Below are 21,273 nucleotides of genomic sequence, written 5' to 3'. Positions count from 1 at the left end.
TCTTTTCATTATATTCTGTTTTATTCTGCTCTCCTCCTCCTCTCTTTCTTTACCTCTCTCTCTCCTCTCTCTCTCCTCTCCGCCATACGTTCCTTCTCTCTTCTGTGTGTGTGTGTGTGTGTGTGATTGCGTGTGTGTGTGTTTGTGCGGCCGTAGTATTCAGAAGGTGTGTGCAGCTGATCTGCGCCGCCTCTCTGCTCCCCCCGACTCCTTCTCTGTGTAAGTACCTCAGCCCTCTGTCACCGTTGGTGTTTGTGTACATGTGAGTAAATGACAGGTTTTGTCGGTCCGGTTCGACCAATATTTGATCTGCTAATCGCTTTTATTGAGAGCAGCCGTTGTTGTTGTTGTTGTTGTTGTCTTGATTGATTACATGACATAAAGCAAAGCTTGACGTTGTCCCATCAATCATAATCACGATAAACTATAAAACTGCACCTTTTCAGTCATTATTCATTGAGCTATAATCATGATTTGCATAAGTCACATTAAGCTACATTTTATTGATCCTATTTGCTGTGACATCTGTTGCCCCGCACACTGTATATTTACCCTTGTGACATATCTACAGTTTACTACTTATTTCAAAACATCTTTTATAACTAACAGCAGGAGCATGCATTTTGGTATTTCATTATTTTTGATTGCTTCAATATGTGGCAGGTAAACTTTTGAACCCTTATATTTTATTTTTAGGGCTGAAGAATGCTTTCATAATTAACTTGGCTGTCAGAGATGTTTTTCTGTTCATCGTTCGGGGTACAAAATGTCTAAATAAAGATAGAAACTCACGAAATTGAAAATCCGTTCAATATACAATGATTTAAATCAGAAAAAAAGCAGCAACTTCTCCCATTTTTAAAGCTGAAATGAACACGTTTTTAAAGTTGTTGCTGGATTAATGACTCAACAGATGAGTCATTAATCCAGTTATTAATTGGGGTATATTTCTATCGTTATTCAAGAGCCAGTTTAACAGCATGATTGTTTTATGTTCGTACTCTTGATTGTAAAACGCTCCCTCAAAACTCTGCCATCACGCTCAGATAGATGGTTTGAGAACAGCTTTTATCAGACAAAAAAAAAAAACACCCAATCAATCATTTTTAATCAACCCACTTGTTTAAAATATTACAACCCAGCAAACATTATTTGCAGAATCAATCCAAGACAGCTTATTCCAGTGTTGGCTTTACAAACTCATATTGGTCAAACCCTATGGTGTCGTGTTGACTGTGGGTTTTTGTTGTGTTCGTATGCAATCAGTGGACTCAAAGAGAGAATGAGTGTATGGCAGCATGCTGAAGCTTTTCACTTCTCAATGTGCTTCTGCCTCTTGTCTTGATGTTTTTTTTCCCGCTGTAGTCCTTTTACCTTCAACGTTACCCCCGAGTTTTGCTCTTATTACACCTGCACCAAGCCTTGGTTCTCACTTGATGTCCATGCCCTCCCCCCTGAAAAGCTGTCTGAATAATATGCTTCAGCTTTGCCTGAGAGGATTAAAGTCGTGTTAATGTAATCTTTAATTTGACGCTCTGTCTGTTCTTTTGCAGGGAAGATTTTGATGTTTGAGTTTTTGAGGCTGGGTGGATAGATGATTTGTCAGCAGCAGCGTTGTTTTGCTTATCGCCCACCATGTTTTTGACGTTAATGTTATGCCTTCATCAAACTCCATCCGTGCTGAAGGCAATATTGCCCACAGACAGTGATTTTAAATGGGTTGGCCTGCCTCAGACTCCAACATAGAATGAGGGTAATGTCACATGAGGACAGCTGAGCCCTTTATCTTCTCACATTGTTCTGCTGGAGGAAGGTTTTACAACTTTTTTACAGTCTCCACTTATCAGAAATGTTAAAGCTCAGTTATTAAACTTTCACAGATCTGATTACGTCGCAGAAACGAGACAGGGGAGGAACAGAATGTTGCGAATTATGTTGCAAGAGCTCAGAACTGGTTTGTGATGTGTTTGCCCATGTGTGTTTGTGCGTGCATGTATGCATATGTATGCCCTTATCGTTGTATGCTCGGGCATGTCTGAATTGTGTGTGTGCACGTACATGCACCTGCGTGTATTTCTTTTCAGTCCTCACGCAGTTCCAGATCGCCTGCGCCTTCGAGTGAATCGGATCAGCCTGCAGGAGTACGACCGGCTGCAGTACGACAAAGAACGACTACGAGACATCTGTAAGGCTCCTCGTGTGAAAAGTGGCTTTTGTCTATTTCAAAAAATCGATATTTTTTAGTTTTTAGCGATTTCAAGGTGCGATCAAAAAGTTCTGAGATTTTGCCTATAAAAACAAAAACTGCACCAGATTTAAATTTGACCACCACCGCTGCTCCTGCAACACATTGTGTAAACATTTTAGACACCATCTTTCATTTTGGAGAAGAGAAAGAAATCACAGGCAGCTAAATCTAGCAGGTAGGGCAGGTGAGGAGTCCTGATTTTGTATTTTTGTAACATGTAATCGCCACACTGTGAGCAGGCACACGGCTGCTGACTGGCACAGATTGTGATTTTGCGCTCTGCTAGACTTTGAGGTCTTCGGAGAAATCGAACATTTGAAAGCATGTGATGGTGACGTGCTCCGTGTACGCGCACCTCGAACAGTCTGAGAACTTTTTGATCACACCGTGTATTTTCATTTTAAGCCCACATCCTAACATTTCTGGTTCAGTGTCACCACTCTGATGAACTGTGTTTTCAGCTGCAGCACCATGAATGCACTGTACACTTTGTGTCCAGACAGAAAGAGATAAAGAAAATTAGCAGCTGTCTGGTAAACATTGTGACGCATTTATCTGCTAAAAAGCCACATCATTTGCATTTTTGTGACATTTATCATGTGACCAAAAACAAGAGTCCAGTAAATAGGTCCAGTGAGAAGTTGTTACTATATGATGTGATCATATGTCAGTACTGTGCTCAAATCTTGATTCTGCTGCTGCAAAGTAACCAAGATAATGAGGTTTTTAAACCATTCTGACCTGAAGTGTGTGTTTGTGTGTTTTCCAGCCATCCCAGTCGGCATCGTGGTGGTGAGAGGCGACTGTGACCTGGAGACATGCAGACTCTATATCGACAGATTACAAGAGGCAAGTCTTTATCTTCATCGTCGTCTTTATGCTCATCATCGTTTAAATGTTCCTGCTTGCTCTCCGCCTCTTCTGTTTCTTGGCTTTCATCATTATTTAATGATCCACGCGGCGTCACCTCTCCGCTCAGTTATTTTTAGAAGGACAAGCGGCCGACAGCCCTGAGCTGCTCTGTAGCTGTGTGTCTCCTGTGGGAAACGTTCACTAACTGAGTTTAACATCTGTGCAAGTTTTTTTGATGTAAATGCTTTGGCTGTTTGTTAACCTTGAAACCTGTCTGCTGTGCTTGCTAGGATTTACACCAGGCGCCATCTACTGGCCACAGAGTGCACTATCAGGTACACAGTGTGACCTCTGGGTGTCACTCTGCAAGGGTAGAAGAAACACTGGAACATTTGGACAATTATGTAATAGTTTAGATATTTTTAGGCGTGTGGGCAGTTCCTTGAAGAACAGTTAGAGTTATGTGGAGAGTTTAAGTGTATTTTCAGTGAAGTTTGGAACATGTTACACACTTTAAAATGCAGAATTCAACTCAAAGGACAATGAACTAACTCTAGTCTTTACAGACTGACACCCATATGGAGGAGAATCCTGTCTTACCACACTAGAATAACTCCCCTGTACATCTGAAACCTAAAATGTAAACAGTATATAAATATACGCTGTGTCACTGTCCTAAATGTCTCCGTCATGTTATTTACTGTGCAGCTTCTCAGAAAGAAATACTAAAAAACTACTTGGATCTTTCTTACTTCCTCTGTCTTATGGCTTATTTTTACTCTTGTATTTCCCCGTGTAAGCCGGTTTTTATGTTTTGTTGATTGTTCAGTGGTAACGACGATAAGGATCACAGTCTGTCTCTTTGTCTCCAGGATGAGAGCAGAGGCGTCCCCAGGACCAGTTCAACCAGTAGACTGTCTCCCAACTGGAGCTTCTTGGATTGTGAGTCATCGAAACACCATAAATGCATTAAAACAATGACTTTATAGAGATTATACACCAAAAATAGTACGAGCTTTGAATCATAAATCTCCAAGAAAAGGATCAAAGGGGTTCCTGGTACTTTTGCGCTCAGATTTCCCTCTAATGTTTTTAGATCCTTTATATTTCTTATAGCCTGTGATGTCCATGAATATACATCCATCTGCCACACCTCACCTCACTTAATTGCCCAATAAACTAATATCTTTTTTTGTAAATCACTTTTCTTCTTTTCTTAACATGCCTGCACAGTAAAATAACACAATAAAAAGTAAAACCTGATAAAATAATAAATAAAATCAGATAATATTGTCCAGGTGATCATGTTAGTTGATTAAAGCTGTTTGATGAAGTGTGTTTTACACACCTTTGCATACGTTTTATCTATTTCATGTGCATGTTTCTTCTCTACAGCCACGTCAGCTGACCGCTTCTATCGCATAGACAAGGCTCAGGTATGCAATTTAGCTTCTTTCGTACATATTTTGATGCCTGAAATGTAATAATGATAATAATTCAGGGATCACTGAAGTCATAGGTTTGCATCCAGTTTCTCATTCTCATTGTGTCTTTGTGTTTGAAGGAGCACCTCCACTTTGTGACAGAAATCTGTCAGGACGAGGTGTTCATCCTGGACCACGAGAGTCCTGTGGTGAACCAGGGGTCGTCCACGGGGATGCCTGATCTGGTGGTGGAACCCACTGCAGGGTAAGAACAGACTCAAACCTTTTTTTCTTAAACCTAAATTTAACCAGGCAAGTCCTACACAGGTCAGAAACCTATTTTACAGGGTAGACCTTGCCAGGGTCTTTATACTTGTAAGTAATTACAACAACTCATTTAATGTTGTCATTGCAGATTAAATTCATGTGGAGCTGCAAAATGTGAATTCTGACAGAGAAAATATTGTGTTCTAAGCCATAATTTTTGTCTCCATGTAGATAAAAATACATTAAGAATTATTTCTCTGTTAATCAAAGAAATGAAAGAGCAACAAATGCTCAAATCTGACAATCTGGAACCAGGATAATAACTTGTTTGATTATCAAAATAACTGAAGATTATCAACTAAAGGAATCACTGCAGCTTAACTGTTATAAAACTGATTCAGTTAAAGGAGGAACTTTTACCTTAACTGTCTGCTTTGGTAGAGTAAACAATCAAAAAAGACAAAAGATTGAAAAATAATCATTGCAGTGAAACAACTATTTCTTATCACATATTCATTTTCGCTTTAATTTGCATTTGCAGTGCTCCCCTGACACCTGAGGAACAAGGTATGACACACACACATTGAATATGTGTTAAGAACTTGGTTACAGCTATAGTTTTGGGTGTTACAGCTTTAGAAACTAAAAAAATTAAGGTTTCAGACTTCTTAAAAAAGTGTTATTTAAACATGTAATTTTGAATAAGTTGCACTTTTACTTTACATCATGTGCTGTTTGTAAGTGACCCAGTCAAAGCACGTCCCTAAACACAGAAGTCAGCACTCCCAGCTTTACGTTGCGTATTTGTCTTCCAGCTAATTAAAATCCTAACATTCCTTGAAGGCGTTGCAGATGTTGGCAGTTTTGGGGCTTTTCACACAAGTTTCAGTCACTGTCATATTCAGGCTTGTGAACTTCAGAACAATAATGTCAGTTAGTCCAACGTTTCTCTAGAAAAACAGGATCAGCTGCTGGGTGTTCCCTCTGGCTACTTGTTTGTAATAAGTCGTTGGAATCACTGGGACTCTCCACTGCACCAAACCCGTTGTTCCTCAATCTCTTGTTTGTTTACTTTCAGTTTTATTTGCATCTCAATCTCCAGAAACCCGTCATCAGCCATATTCTTGGCATATCAGCTGCCAAGCACATGGCTGTTAGATCATCTGCAATGAAGTACATGTGAAAATTCTATGAAGCACCTGCATTTACTCTGAAATCCTGCTCCATAAAAGCTTCTAACACACACACAGTGCAGGTATTTTAACTACTCTGAGGTCATTGTTGCCATTAAGTATTTTTAGATGCGCCTTTGAGAGCAGCTTGATGGCTCGAGACAAGAGAAATATTCTGCTGCAAAGAGAAAACTGTAGCCTTCACCTGCCTGGAAAAAACACAGACAGACTGTGGATTTGTAGGAAACACAGTGCAAGAGAGCAAAATCCCTGCAGAAACTCTCAGAGGAAGCTGTTTTCATCTTGAATACAACGGGTCACTTTGAATACCTGTATTGTTTGGCTCAGCCTGAGGTGCAAACAACACACTTAATATCCTGTTTATGTGGAGTTGGAGTAAAAAAAAATAAAATAAAAAATCCCTGAACTTTATCCACAGTTAGTCATCACAAGCAGCACTTCAGCACTGAGGCGGATATCTCCAGAGAATAGCATGATTCTACAGGCAGCGTAAAGAGGCAACACTGGAAAAGTCCAAAGACATCTGTTCATGAAAGCTTTGTTCTGTGGCGTCATCTCACATGATGATTACTGTGTACTTGTGTGTTTACAGCTCTACTGACTGCAGCCAGTTCCGGGGATCTTCCCATGGTACACTACATTCACACACACACATGGATGACTGTCAGGGAATAAAAACTGGTTTCACCTGCTTGTGTTTGTCATGGTAGCGTCATATCATCTTAACAAAATGTGGAAAATCTTCCTCCTGCTAATAAAAATACGCAAAAAGGACGCAGCGCAAAGCCAGCCAGTGAAATCAGTCAGTGTTCTACGGGTTGTACCAGAAAAGTTCAGCAGGATTTTGTCACCTTTGACACGTTTTTATAACTGTTAATACACACATATATTTTTACTTGTGTTTCCCAAAGCGACACATAAGAGCAGCTTTCTGTCATAATGAACTTGTATAGCACATAAATGCTAACAACAACAACACAAGAACATGTTTTATACCTGCAGTGATTTGGTGTAAAGGTTAATGTGGAGTCTGCAGACCTTTAAACTGGCTGCTTTTTTCTGTAACTGCTGTTCCAGAAAGACATCTCTCATCACTCATCATGAATAAAAATGATTAGCCAATTCCATTTATGATGCTCTCTTTACTTCTTGTAAAGTCTCTGTTGGTGTCCCGGTTTAGCACTTTGAAGCTACAAATAAGAGCCTCCTCTGCATTTTCTCTGTATTTTTTAGTGTAAAAATGTTTTTTTTTTTTCTGTCATCCTCTCCAGCTGTCAGAGTGTGTGGGTCAAGGAGTCAGCTTGTTGGTCAGAGACTCTGGAGGCTGTTCAGCGTTACATATAGCTGCCCAGAACGGACACACGGACCTGGTCAGCTACATACTGCAGCAAGGTGGGAATGGTTTATAGTGCTGGACGTGTCACAGTAAACAAACAGCTCCAACAACCTCCTGAATGTGTTTATCTTTTCTCTACAAAACACCACACAACAGGAAGAAAGATAGAAAGTCACCTACAACATGCAAACAGTTCTCATCCTAAACCTGTGTGCACTTTAACACTGCAGCAAAACGGCTGTTGTGTGTTTTATAGTGCAGTCAAACAGTTTTTAAGTAAAGTCCTCTAACTTCTTGCTCCCTTACTCAGTGTAATATTAAAACTGACCCCAAACTAACAACTGTCCTGTTGTGAAGACACGTTATTGACAAACCAGCTTGGTCAGCGTTGCCTTCAATGACAGAGTTTCGGTTTCAGTTGGGGGGTTGTTACTCCTCCCCCTCATTATGTTAGTCGTTAGTGCTCCCTCTGCCACAGTGGGGTTTGTTAGGGTCTTTTGGTGAGAGATGTTGCCTCAGACCTCCACCTCTGTTGAGGGATGGTCTTTCCAGTTTGACATAGATGGCTTCTTTCACTCCTCTCTCAAACCATCTGTGCTCTCTGGCCAACATCTGTATGTTGTCTTTGAATGAGTGTCCTTTGTCCTCAGGATGCTGGTGGACTGCTGAGTCCTTGTTAGACTACATTTCTCAAAGGCAGCTTTTCAGTAATGAAGCTCTTTTACTGATTTTATGTCAAAGTTTTTTCACTGTCTTTAGGGAGCAAACAAATCAAATTTCTTGTAAAATAAATAAACAACTTCTGGTGTAGCTTGTGAAGTTTTATTTAATGTAGAGTAACTGCTAGCTTCTCTCACTGCACTTCCCTCGCAGCTTCACCAGCTCTGCCCATTGACTATGTGTTTAGGAACAGCAGTTATAAATGTTCACTTTGACCTTGACATAGTTGTCACCTGTTGCATTGTTACCCACTGTGGGCTCATTTTTCACTGCAACATGAAGTCCTGTTCCTCTGTGGAAACAGCACAGCCACGGCTATTAAAACTTTATTATGTTAACAAACCTGGAAACAAAAAATGATGTTCCACATGCCATGGATGTTTTACTACTTATATTTTTCATTAGTCTCCATGATTATTTCCTCTCTGCTCTGTGTAAACACATCTGCAGTTTAGCCGAAATGACTAATGACTGATGAGCTGAGTCACTAACGGCTTCTCAGTCATGCTGAGGAGTGGAGGAATTTTTTGTTTTTCATAATCTGGTTAGAGCAAACCCTTTATTTTTTTTTTCTTTTTTAAAAAACTCTTTTTTGGGGGAGGTTATTTTTGTTAAATTTTTTTATTTTTGTTAATTTTTGGTTTTGTTTTTGGATTGTTGTTCCCCGGTTGGTTGTTTCATTGCCCCCGGGAAATTTAAAATTCGGCTGTTTTTTTTGTTTTTGTTTTTCAGGCTCTGATATATGATGTAGTTTTGACTTCTTTTTTTTTTTTTAGTATAACATGCCTGAGCTGCCAGTGGGCTTTATGGGTGAGAGGGTAACCAACAGTGATGGATTACATCACTTTGTTCTTTCACTGTCAATGTGTCATGTGGTTGCTTGAATCCATCATGAGATTGGTGAACTTCATCACCACCAATGAATACGACAACATAGCGAGGTCATCATAGACTATGAATACATGAAATGTCTGGTAGAAACCTAACCAAGAAAACCCTGTGAAGTTTTAAGAAGTGAGCTCACCAGACCTCTGTGACCTGCTCCTCATCTCGCCTACATGCTGAAGGCTTAACTCCACATCATCCACCACTTAGCATCACACCCCCGAATCTCTGACACAAGCGTCACAAGTTGCATTGTGGGCAATGTGGAAATGTAGGCACCAAGTTTGACTGAAGAAGAATGTGTGGAATACAAAAGATAATTCTGCTGATCCTTTTTTTTAAACAGTCCGTCGTGACTTTTACATTTGTAAAAGAGGAAATGTGTGTTTTCTGTGTCAGTGATGCTCATGTGTCTTGTGTTTCTCCCTCCTCAGGCTCTAAGGTTCTTCTGGATTTGACAGACAAAGAGAAGTATGTTGTCTAATTAAAAAATATGTCTAAAATTTTAATTTATATGTGTATATGTTAACATAAATTATTGTTTAAAATCACCTTTCATTCCCTGATTTGGTGAGAAGCTGCATGCTGACGACACAAATCCTCTTCATCTACCGTGTGGCCTTCTTTTGATACCAGCTTCCTTTCTGTTTTACGTCAGTGCGGTTCGCATACCGGCTGTCGTGACATTTTGCACGTCTATTTTGATCGGTTGAACATCTGTGTGTGTGTTTGCAGAGGGGACACTGCCCTGCACAAAGCAGCCTCAGAGAAGCAGCACGCAGTGTGTCGGTTGCTGGTGGAGGCCGGAGCGTCGCTAGAAAAGACCAACTTCCAGGTAGACTCACGCTCTGCTGTACAAACATTCTCACCAACCCGTAGGTTTCCCGTAAGTCCAGCTGAGTCATATCAGGCAGCAGAGTGGTATGTTAATGATTTACAGGGAGATGGATTTACTGGCTTCCAGGGTGTGTCTCCTCGGTGTTCCTTTCATATTGAAGCATTCACTTTATATTCAAATTGTCTGCAGGACTGGTTTACGCTGCATGTAGCAGACGTCACTGCTGCAATAACAGAACGTGGAAACTAAAAGCAGAGAGTGCACAAAACCATGAACACAGCCGACATAGTTTTAGGTATATTTTTTTGGCATTTCTGCCTCTTATTTGTTGTAGTCTGTGGAGAGCGATAAGAAAAGTACAGAGGCAGAGAGAGGGATGATGTGAAATATCCTCGAGGTAAAAACAATGAGGATTTTTGCCATATCAATAAAATTGATTTCACTTGGAATTAAATACAACAACTTAGAAAGCTGCACTTAAATTACATGTGTGTAGTAAATCGAGGATACCACAGAAACCAGAGAGTGTCAGCCATCCATGTGAGCAGATTTAATTAAATTGTATTTTTTTTTTAAATAAATAAATCAGTGACATTTCTCATACACACTGAATTTGAAGTGTTGCTGCTGCATTTACATTTTTGTCATGCTGGAGATCAGGGAGCTGTCTGAATGGACACTTTGCTGCTACTGTTTGTTAGTCTGATCTTGAAGGGCCACAGAAACTCATCATATCATCCAGCATGCTGCACTCCTGCTTACCAGGTGTTCCAGGACTGGTCTCACAACAGATAGATTTCAAACCCAAACTACAAACTACCAGTTTTCCCCTTCAGATGATCAACCAGCACATCTACTAAGAGATCCTGCAGCGTTTACTTCGTCCAGGAAGAGGTGAGAGTTGTGTCAGGACAAGTCGTGGCTGCTTCATCATGACAACGTGCCTGCTCACAACGCCCTGAGCATCCCACAGTTCCCGGCTGAGAAGAACATCTCCGTGCTGGAGCAACCTCCCTGCTCACCCCACCTGGCTCTGTGGGATTGTTTCCTCTTCCCCAATCTCAAGGGGGTCATCAAGGAGACCTGTTTTGAAGACGTGGACGACATCAAGATGGCTGTGACGACAGAGCTGAGGAGGATCCCTGAAGAATCCTTCCAGGAGTGCATGGCGGCGTGAAAGAGAAGGCTGGGACAGTGTGCTAGACTCCAGGAGGATTACTTTGAAGGGGAAAACTTGTAGTTTGTCGTTTGGATGTGAGATATATCTTTTGTGACACCAGTCCTGAAAGTTTTCTGACACACCTCGAACACATAGTCATACATCACCATCGATTGGTGCGGTGTGTCATTACTCTTTCACAATCGAAAGCTCACTGGTTGTGTAGCCTGCAGTTTACCTGAATCATTGTGTCAATGTTTTTATTTTCACCCTTTTAAAGTTGTAACGACTATTTACTTCACATCTACCTCTTACTCTGTGTAACACTACGCCCTACATACAGGTAGTGCTTCTTCTTGGAGCTTAAATCACATTTCACAAGTCCAGTTGGTGCAACAAGCCCCTTGAACCTGAAAATATCCCAGAAATATACTCAGAGTAACAACATGTTCACTCATAATTGTGCAGCTTTACACGAAGAACATTCCCTCCACGGATACAAAACACCACAAAGAACTGAAAAGCTGACGTATTTTAGCCTAAAACTTCTGAGCTGCTGAATATTTAAACTGCTTTTTTAATTTTAATACTGCAGAACTGTGTGCTGTGCGGCTGTAGCGGGTAAAGCCTGAGAGACTGAATCAGTGAAACAAGTTTTCAAAACTCCACCAACACTGGTATTGATTTAACTTGTGGAATTCATGGAGGATGACCCCGAAGAAGGCGAAAGCCAGAACATGTTGAAGAAGTTTTTAAACTTCATGCTTGTGTTGTTGCTGGAGCTTTAAACTTTTTTGTGCAGCCACAATAATATGTTTAAAAAATGATATGAGATTCAACTGTGTATCTGTAGATGGGATGAAGAGCAAATAAATGTGATCATCTCTATCTGATGTAAGTTTAACAGGACTCGTCCCCCTCAGTATTTAGAACACATGCATTTGTAACCTCGAGTAAAAGCATGAAAGAAGCAGAAGAAACCTTTTGATCTCCTTCTATGACGTTACTAATGCACACAGCAAGGCCTCAGATGGGAGCAGCTGTTTGTTTACTCTTAAAATATGAATTATGAGCTCACACAGCCACTGAATGCATCATACTTTAATTAGTTCCGTATGTATATATTCCATTACCTTTTGCATTGTCACCTGGTGCCGATTTTAGAGACATTTGTACAACAAGTGCAGAAAAGGAACAAATTGCTGTATTAAAATTCACCAGAATCAGGAAACAAAGTGTTTTATCTACAAAATGCCCTGAGAGAGCACCCTAACCCTAACCTGCTTCATCTGTCTGTCCCAAATCAAAAGTATTCCCGTCGATACACCTCTAGAATCTCATACAGCAACCTTACAAATAATCCTGTCTCTGAGAAGCTTCTTCTGTTCCATTTTTGTTTTGACTTGCTGCCGCTTTAGATCAGTATGTGTTTGTAATATTGTGCTCACCTGTATTTACTTCAGCACACAAACACAATACGATTTACATTTAAAACAATTTAGCTGATTAATCAGTTACTTGACAGGCAGGAAAAAGTTAAAGAGATCTTTTTTCACATGAATCAGTGACTGAACCTAAAACCAGAAATTCAAGATGTGAGAAAACTTACCGTCTGACCTGAACATCCTACATATACTGACAGCAGTAAGGTCACGCTTGTTGGCCCAATAGAAGCTCTTATGTGTGACTACTGAATACACCAGATCTCCTGCATACCGTAGCTAATAAAGCCACAGTCGCCACATTAATGTGTTGAAAACAACCACGACTGTCCTTTGACGTGCGTCTGTGTCCACCAGGGGAAAACACCGGCAGAACAAGCAGCGGGAGACTCGGAGCTCGCCACCTACTTGAGCTCCCAGCAGAGCTCATCTGGCACCCATGAAGACCTGGAGACGGCTGTCTGAGGCGCAACACACTCACACACTCTGTGTCTCTGGACTCCAACACACTCGTCGTCGAGACTGACCGGGAGAGGAGAGTGTTTCAGAAACGACCAGAGTCTGGGTCCGACTGTGCGGACGGAGAGAGAGACAGATCAGACGAGTGATGAACTGCTTCAGCGCGCAGCAGCACTGCAGTGAAGATTTTAATGGTCAACTATTTATTTGTATTTATTTATTCATATTCTATTTATTGGTTGTGCTGATTGATTGACTGATTGTAGGACTATTAACGGTTCAGGATGCAAGTGCAATTTGACCAGCCGTCACACGTCGTGAGTTCACCTGAGTTCAGCTGTGGAGCTCATGGAAACATGTTTCTTATCTTGTAAGGGATTCATATTTTACTCAGTAAGACTTCTACAGTGTTGATTAAGCATTGAACAGCCGTTACAAAGGACAGTCTAAATAGCAAAGTCTCATTTCAGAGCTGTAAGAAATAGTATACGTTTATGTTTATCCCTTAAAACCTGCGTGCCAAAGACATTGCACTGATGTAGTGTCATATTTAGTCCAAAACTTCAGTAATGACCCAACACGTTGCTCCACATCCTCATGGATCTCCAAAACTTTTGAAGCTGTGTCTTTAATACCAAATTATGCAATGATGACAAGTCCGTCACATGCTGCTTCACTCCCTGAGTCACCACGAGCCACAGTTACAGAAAAGCTCATAGACACACCAAGTACAGGAACTGGTTGAACATATCGCCTGCTGAAGCTCTCCCAAATAACCACACACTTTTTTTTTTTTTTTTTTAAAGGAACTACTTATTTTTCCAACCTGCAAAAAGTCCCTGCTCTGGGAACTTTATATCCATCATTATGTTCCTCTCCAGGAACTCGGGGCAGGTGTGAGGTGGTGCGAACATTAACAGGATCGGTCTTGTTATCAGCCTTTCTGTTTCCATGACAGCGTAGAATCCAGCAGATTCAACAGCAACAGTAAAAGTTAGTTGGTTGAAATTTGGCCTACAAAACCAAACATAATAAAATCACTGAGTTTCAGCTGCTTAGTTTGATTTGTACAAGCATTTTGAAATGTGACATTAGCTCAACTAACTTAAACAAACTGCATTAGACATAAATAAAAGTAATCAAAACAATCTTTAACTGAATTTTAACATTTTAAAATGAAGCTTTTTTTTCTCGATAGCAGACTGCAGACATTGAACTCCGTTATTCACCTTTCTTAAAATGTACAATATAATGCCAAACATTATGCAAGTTTCCCCCCTCAGAAATTTAATTTAGTAATAGTAACAAGTCTATACCAAATATTACAAAAACAAGCTGACTTTTAGTTACATTTTCAAAATATAAACTTCTTGTTAACTTGCTCTAGAGATTCAAATCTGAGTTTTTTACTGACACCTGACCATTATTGTATGGTACAGAGTGCAAACAATATACAAGAATGACAAAGCTACATTTAATTTAGGCTTTTTTGTGTGTAATCACAAAATTAAACAGAAAGTTTAAATAGTACTTTATTACCTTTACACCAAACTGGACAGTAGAGAGAAGACATAACGTTGAATTATTGTATTAGAGCTGAAAAGATGAATCCATTCTTCGATAGAAAATCTTTTTTAAGGGGGGTAAAAATGCCTAAAAATGTTGATTTCAGTGTCTCGGTTGTAAAGATTTGCTTGTTTTCTTTGTCGTCTTTGTCAGTAAATTTGATATTTTTTATCTTTTTCGGTCGGACAAAAAGAGATCAAGAGACCCTAAGAGGCAGTCGTGGCAGTTTTCTGACCTTTTAATGACACATTATTCATCTAGAATAGAAAATAACGAGCAGATAGAAACGTCAGTCCCATTTTCAGAGCAACGGAAGACCACAACACTTTTTTTTACAAGACTTCACTGTTTTCAAACTTGTCTAAAATGTTGCCATCGATGTAGTTTTTTTTTTGTCACAAATGAGCAAAACGGGACCGAAACCGTCGCCGCTGAGTGGACCAGATGTCACTGGTGAGAGGGGACCAGTATGGAGGGAACAAAGCAACACAATACAGGAGGTGTTTAATCCAGTGCAGCCAGTTGGTTTTTTGGATGATAGACCAGAGTCCATTTAAAAAACTTGAGATTTAATGCATCATCAGTAAACCTGCTACTTTCAGACAAACTGTCATCAACAAGTATTTGAACTTTTCATGGTGAGTTTGTCTGGTACTCCTGACCCAGCTTTCACATGCTGTTTGTGTGTGTGTGTGATAATATGACTCATTCCATATCAAATCTGAATAGAAACATCAGTACAACTGCAGCACAGCGGCTGAACTCTGCTCTCTGTGCAGCATCACTAAAGCCTCTGTGTGTGTGTGTGTGTGTGTGTGTGTGTGTGTGTTTGCAGCATTTATCCAAGAAGAGAAAAGAAAAATCTGAGCCATATTCAATGCAATATGAATAGATGACGTCTTTTTTGCATTTCTCTATTAATCGTTTACATTACATTAATGTTTGAACATAGTCGACCATTTAGCACCGAGGAGTATTGAATGTGCAATTTTACTTCAGTGCTGGTTGGGTATATGATTGTCTTGTTATTTTTGTTGTTTTTTTTTTCTTTTGCGTGCATGTATGTCAGTGGTTTGAAACAACCCTGTGAGGTCTCTTTTGATATAACCTGTTGTAAACAAAATTCGTATTTTCAGTAGGAAATGCTTTCCCGAGTATTTGTGGGGACATTTTGAACATTTCGCGTGTGGCCATCGTAGAAGTCGCAGAAAAACGCAGCATCACAGTGTTAATCAAAGACTTCTTCAGGAGTCATTTCTTCTTTTGATGTCAAAATGTTGTGATTTTCATCGTTTAATCCTTTACTGGTAAGTTTTATTCAAAAACAGAGCTGTCGTTTGCATTGAAAAAAGCACGTACAGCATCTTTTAGAGTCAATTATATACATAACAGTTAGAATTATATGTTATGAAATCAAAATAAACTTCATTCAAGGTTTAATCTATGTGACTGAAAACTCATATTTAATCAAATTAATGTTTTAAACTTTCCCCATTTAATTTATACTTTAACAAGTAGTTTCTGTGCTGAACTTTAATACTTCAGGAGACATTCAAAACTTGACTGTGATTGCAAACTGCCTTATTTAACAAAGCAGATGCTCCTCATAGACTGTTGATAAAGATGCACGTGACACATGATGACGTCACCCGCTGGTTCAAATGTGGGCAGCAAGGAAGTGAAACTTGGAACCAGATTTCAGCTGATAGTTAACAGTCTAGTCAACTGCTGACTGTACATAAACGAGGTGATAACACGCCATAGCCAGCGTGTTATCACATGTTGGTTACTGAGCGAGTGTTTTGAAACTTCTAGTTTAGAATTTTCCTGTCACCACCTTTGTCTTTTGAAAGCGAATGTGACGAGTCAGGAGTGGATCTGAGAACTCGAGGACACTATGCACAGTGACACGACCTGTCAAATGAAGAAAGCCCAACGCTACAGCAAAACCAACTGTATTCTGTATTGTCTGTTTTTTAAACAATTAATGAGACCACAGTTCACAAAATTAACATCATGCCGTCTACAAAAAGTCTTCAATCTAGCAATTTAGATCATAAACTCATGAAGAAAATGTTTACTGAGGTCACAAAACAAGTGAGAAAAAGGCTCATTTTGTCACAGACTTCTATACAATCAAACTAATTTTTACAACCAGAGGAGTCGCCCCCTACTGGCTGTTAGAAGAAATGCAGTTTTAAGGCACTTCTGACTTGGCAAACAAATCAAATCTGATTAACTGATTTAAAAAAAAAAAAAGAAATCTATTACAAGGTTTGGTGACTCAAAAAATAACATCACTTGAAGGTTTGTTGATACGATTAACAGAAAAACAAGCATGAGTTAGGATGGAGCGAAAACTTAACTATCGAACAGCAAAACCGTAGAAATGCCGACAACAAAATAATTGAATCAAAACAATGTGCATGCAACTTTTGTTTGCTGTTGAATTTCCTTCGAGGACAACTCCCAGACATACCCCTCTGTGAAGCCTAATATTTGCTTCATGATTGACTTGTTTTCAAAATGGAGTGAACTTAGGTCTTGACGAAGTTACTGCCACCAAGAGTCATGGATATTTTCATTAAAATGGACTAATGTTGACAAAATTGTAATTTGAAGACACTGTGTGTTTCTACAACTCTCCATAAGTCGTTCTCCTCAGTTTGTGCAAACATTTGAACATGTTTGGTGGTTTCAACAGAAGCTGCAGTCTGAGGAAGGAACCCTGAGTTGCATTATGGGAAATGTAGGCTGTAGTATTTTTGGAGCTTCATCAGTATATATTGAATGTTGTTTTTTAAAACCCTGCTCTATTCTTTTTTCTGCATACAGGTGTGTTGTTATATTATTGCCAGTTAGCACAGGCAACAAGCTGTAGCTGCAGGAGAATCAGTATTACTGCTAAAGTTGTAGTTTACTATTCATTACAGTAATCATTCTGACTCAAATTCACAGTTCTTAAAAATCATTTCCTCTCCCCATGATATAAAGTAAGATAACATGTGTTTGTTCAAGTGTTAAATTCAGGGACTGAGGTAATGATGGTCTTGAACCAAACATTTTAATCCTAAACAGTCTCTGCCTACAGCTTTTTGTTAAAACATATGAGAAATTGTAATGTTATCATGAATAAATAGACATTTTAAGAGTTTAAAACGGCTTTTTACCAGTAAAGTGTTTGTATTTTATGCTGCAAGACTTCTGCGATGGCTACCACTGTCAACCATCCAACACGGAGACCTTCCTCTGGGGATTATAAAAAAGACAAACTGTGTATAAATGAAATCCTTGAACTGAACTGTCTGTGAATGGTGACGACATTTTGTATGAAGTGCTAATAAGCTAGGCCCGTTCTGAACGACATACACTCGCTTCTTATCACTCTTTCTATTGAGTAGAAACATGACTTTGTATTAAAGTGTCTCTCATCAGCGTTGGTTATGCATGGCATTTTCTTACCTCCTTGGGATTATTTTCTGGTAATGGCATAAAAACATGGCATTATTGTTGTTTAAACTATTAAATTATTATAGTTTTAAATGATTTATACACGAGTTTCTTCGAAGGTTGGGCATGTTTTTGGGTGTTTATTTGTTTTCTTTTGCTTTTGTATTTCTTTTCTTTTTCTGCTATTGATGATGGGATTACTTGAAGTTTGTTGTTTTATTTTATTAATTTGTTAAAAGAAGATGTGACGCTGTAGTTTTTGTGTCTGACCTTATTTCTTATTTCAGTGACTGCTGCTACTTACTGCCATTACTAAGCTGTGTTTCCTCGTTGATCTAGGCGGGAAAGTAGCTGCCACTTTAAAGAAGCCGACATCATTTAAATTTAAACATTTAGAAGCAAAGGAGCTCAGAAGATGCCTTAGAGTTTATAATTACGTTTTTATTCTTATTTTGATTAGAAGAAACATTGGCAGAATGACCCCAAGCCACAAATGTATTAGAGTTAGTTTAGTATAATTAAAGTGCATAAATGTAGTACAGAGTCAGTAATTCATCAGATAAAGGACTATATATGAACATTATCTCAAATATACCAACAGCCATGCTAACAGCTCTGTGAGACTGTATTTACATACTGCACTGGTTGGAGCTAAATGTTAGCAATATCATGCTAACCTTATGTTGATGTTAAGGAACTATGTTAGCCACATTTCCTTAACTTGCTGATATTTAGCAGATATAATGCTTACCAATGCTAACATGTTAATGTTAAGCAGACATGTTAGCCAACTTTCCTCAGCATGCTAACATGCTATTGTGTAGCAAATATGTTTGCCTTCTTTAGTTAGCATGCTAACATTCACAAAAATAATGTTCACATATTGATTTTTAGCAGATATGTTTACCAGTTTGCTCGTTATGCTAACATGCTCAAGATGACAATGCTAACATTTGCTGTTTAGCAGACCTAATGTTTGCCATATTTATCGTGTTAGCTTGGCATGTTAACATGCTGCCATTTGCTAATTAGCTCTGATTAAAGACTCCAACTGGATCAAAGTACAAGAGAGAATTTGGTTCAGAAAATGGTACAAAAAGAAAACTGGCACCAAAAAGTAGAAGCAAATACAATTATTTATTTGCAATTTTCATGGCAATCATTCTAATAGACATCAATTCTTTCACACAGCACTCTAAATATCAGCTTCATGGTGACACTGGGGTGAAGGTCAGCGGGTCACAGAATAGGACGGATACATCCTCTGACGGTCATGAATGTCTGCTCTGATTTACATCTAATAGTTGTTGAGATGTTTCAGTCTGAGAGGTGGACTGATAGACATACACTACGCTGTTAGCATGGCTAAAGTATAGTATACACACGTGAAAGACACCATTTAAATACAAGCATTAAAACATATCAGAACATGTCCAGTCATTTACATGATATTTTTATTGGAGGCATTGCCAGGAAGTTGTACCAACAATATACAGACATCTTTGTACACATGATAATCCTCAGCGCTCTGTGTTCAAGTATTTCCCAGTAACTGTGCTGGAGCACCAGACGGGTGGAGTTAAGTCCATCGTCTGGGCAGTTTTCACTGCAAGAGAAGCTCATAGAGACAGTCTTAGTACTTTCTGGCACCTTCATGGGTTTGAAGATTATATTCACCCAAGTGAGTCTTTCTAAAGCACTGTGTAAACATTTCACAGACAGCGGGTGACATGAAGAAATACACCAATAAATATGTAATGCTGATAGATTAAACTTGTCTTTTAAGTCAGTGTAGTAAAAATGTAAAGCAAAGGACACACTTAAAACATGGTTTTAATGTCTTTAAAGAGTTAAAACTGATGTTTACTTTTAAGGTGACTGATACTAGGTTTGGAAAGATGCCTTACGTGTGCACGTGTGTGCATAAGTACTTGTAAGCCACTGGGTTTCTTATCGGATAACTTTTAGTAATCAGAGTATTCATGTCTGTAAATGATTACCGGCCATTATTGCAGAGTGTGTAGAGCTATATTTCTGTGTGTGTGTTTGTTCTAATAACATGCAGCTGTTTCTTAGTAACTGAATAAGCAGCGATTTGCTACTCACAAGCCTTTACTGAGGAGTTTACTGCCAGTAGAATCAGTTTTTTATTCCTCCATACCTACCTACGAAAATATTTGCTGTGATGTGTGAGTCAGATTGTTCACACTCAGCCTGAATATACGACGTCAGAATATTAACAAGAACAAACTTGCATTTGCTGCCGTAGTGAAACATGTTCCTGCTGGTCAGTCGCACTTAACTTAAGAGAACAAAAACTTTGACCTATATTACTGTGTAAAGGAGAAAAATAAGCTGTGACGCAACACTGAGACATTTCTCAGATGGCTGGAAAGTCAAACAGTCGCTGAGTCACACTTGGGAGTTTCCTAAACAGCACAGGCGCCACTGAGTCGCTGTTTCTGCAGTTTTAATGTATATGGTTCTCAACAGAGAACATTTTATTCATTTAAGTCATTTAATTCTTCTCTTGCATAAGTTGAGATTAAAACGTTCATTGTTAAACTTTACAAAGCTTCTGATTTGCTCTGACCTAAACCTTGTGGTGGGATGTTTTGTTCAACACTAAGAGGGAACTTTCAAATTACATGTAGTTTTAGGGGTTTGTCAGTCAAACACAGCTGGAAGTTCCAAACTTCTGTGGTGTAGAAAATCTGACATCGCTGTAAATAACAAGTCAGCCCAGTTGTTTCAGTAATGCAGATCATACTACACGTTTACAGAGCTGTGTGGAAACCAGTTTTTGCAAACAGATGCAAAGTTTGATATGATAAATATACTTTGCTTGTGTGCCCTTAAAAAGACGCCTCATTTCAACCTAAGAGTTTTTGTTCTCCATATGTTTTATTGTCATTTCAACAGTTTCTAGAAGCCTGAGAGGATAAATCATTTAGCAATTCACAGGAAAAACAAAAAAACACTTTCAGAGCGTAAGTAATGTGTCTTTTTTACTACACCAGTGCACATTCATCCTGCGACCACTTGTGGGACCTGCTGACGTTTTCTGACGCGACAAAACAACAGAATTATTTTGAAATTCAATTGTAGGGTCTTTTTTTTTTTCTTTTCACGTCAGAGCGTTTGCAAGGCTTTCAGTTTAACGTACTGATGAATGTGGTGTAGACGAGTCATTATAAACCACTGCCTCATCTCAAATTATTAATTTATCAATTACATACTGAAGAGAGGTGTCACATTAGATCAACATTTTATTTCTGTGGAAAACAAGTGCAGATTTGTTTCAGACAATGAAGACACTGTGGATTTCATTCCTGTCTCTGGCTTTGACATTATGACTGTACTATTAAATGTCAGCGAGGTTATAAACTTCCTCCTTATTGTTTTGTTTCTTTTAGTTCATCGTTTCTCTGTTA

General features: G+C 39.1%; 1 protein-coding gene across 1 annotated transcript in view; it reads left to right on the top strand.

Moving 5' to 3' along the window:
* dgki (diacylglycerol kinase, iota) overlaps nucleotides 1-15,829 on the top strand; it is a 94,380-nt gene extending 78,551 nt beyond the window's left edge. The window contains exons 22-32 of the mRNA XM_008291109.1: nucleotides 2,085-2,185; nucleotides 3,018-3,097; nucleotides 3,973-4,042; nucleotides 4,496-4,536; nucleotides 4,665-4,789; nucleotides 5,333-5,358; nucleotides 6,577-6,614; nucleotides 7,256-7,376; nucleotides 9,360-9,396; nucleotides 9,661-9,760; nucleotides 12,722-15,829. Of these exons, the coding sequence (XP_008289331.1) occupies nucleotides 2,085-2,185; nucleotides 3,018-3,097; nucleotides 3,973-4,042; nucleotides 4,496-4,536; nucleotides 4,665-4,789; nucleotides 5,333-5,358; nucleotides 6,577-6,614; nucleotides 7,256-7,376; nucleotides 9,360-9,396; nucleotides 9,661-9,760; nucleotides 12,722-12,829 (847 nt within the window). The 3' untranslated portion in view covers nucleotides 12,830-15,829. The remainder of the gene's footprint in view (nucleotides 1-2,084; nucleotides 2,186-3,017; nucleotides 3,098-3,972; nucleotides 4,043-4,495; nucleotides 4,537-4,664; nucleotides 4,790-5,332; nucleotides 5,359-6,576; nucleotides 6,615-7,255; nucleotides 7,377-9,359; nucleotides 9,397-9,660; nucleotides 9,761-12,721) is intronic.
* Nucleotides 15,830-21,273: the final 5,444 nt, after the last annotated feature.

Source organism: Stegastes partitus, unplaced genomic scaffold (assembly GCF_000690725.1).
Source record: "Stegastes partitus isolate 25-593 unplaced genomic scaffold, Stegastes_partitus-1.0.2 Scaffold718, whole genome shotgun sequence".
Lineage (NCBI taxonomy): Eukaryota > Metazoa > Chordata > Actinopteri > Pomacentridae > Stegastes > Stegastes partitus.
The sequence above is the reverse complement of the archived record's forward strand: the minus strand, read 5'-3'. Positions and strand labels throughout refer to the sequence as shown.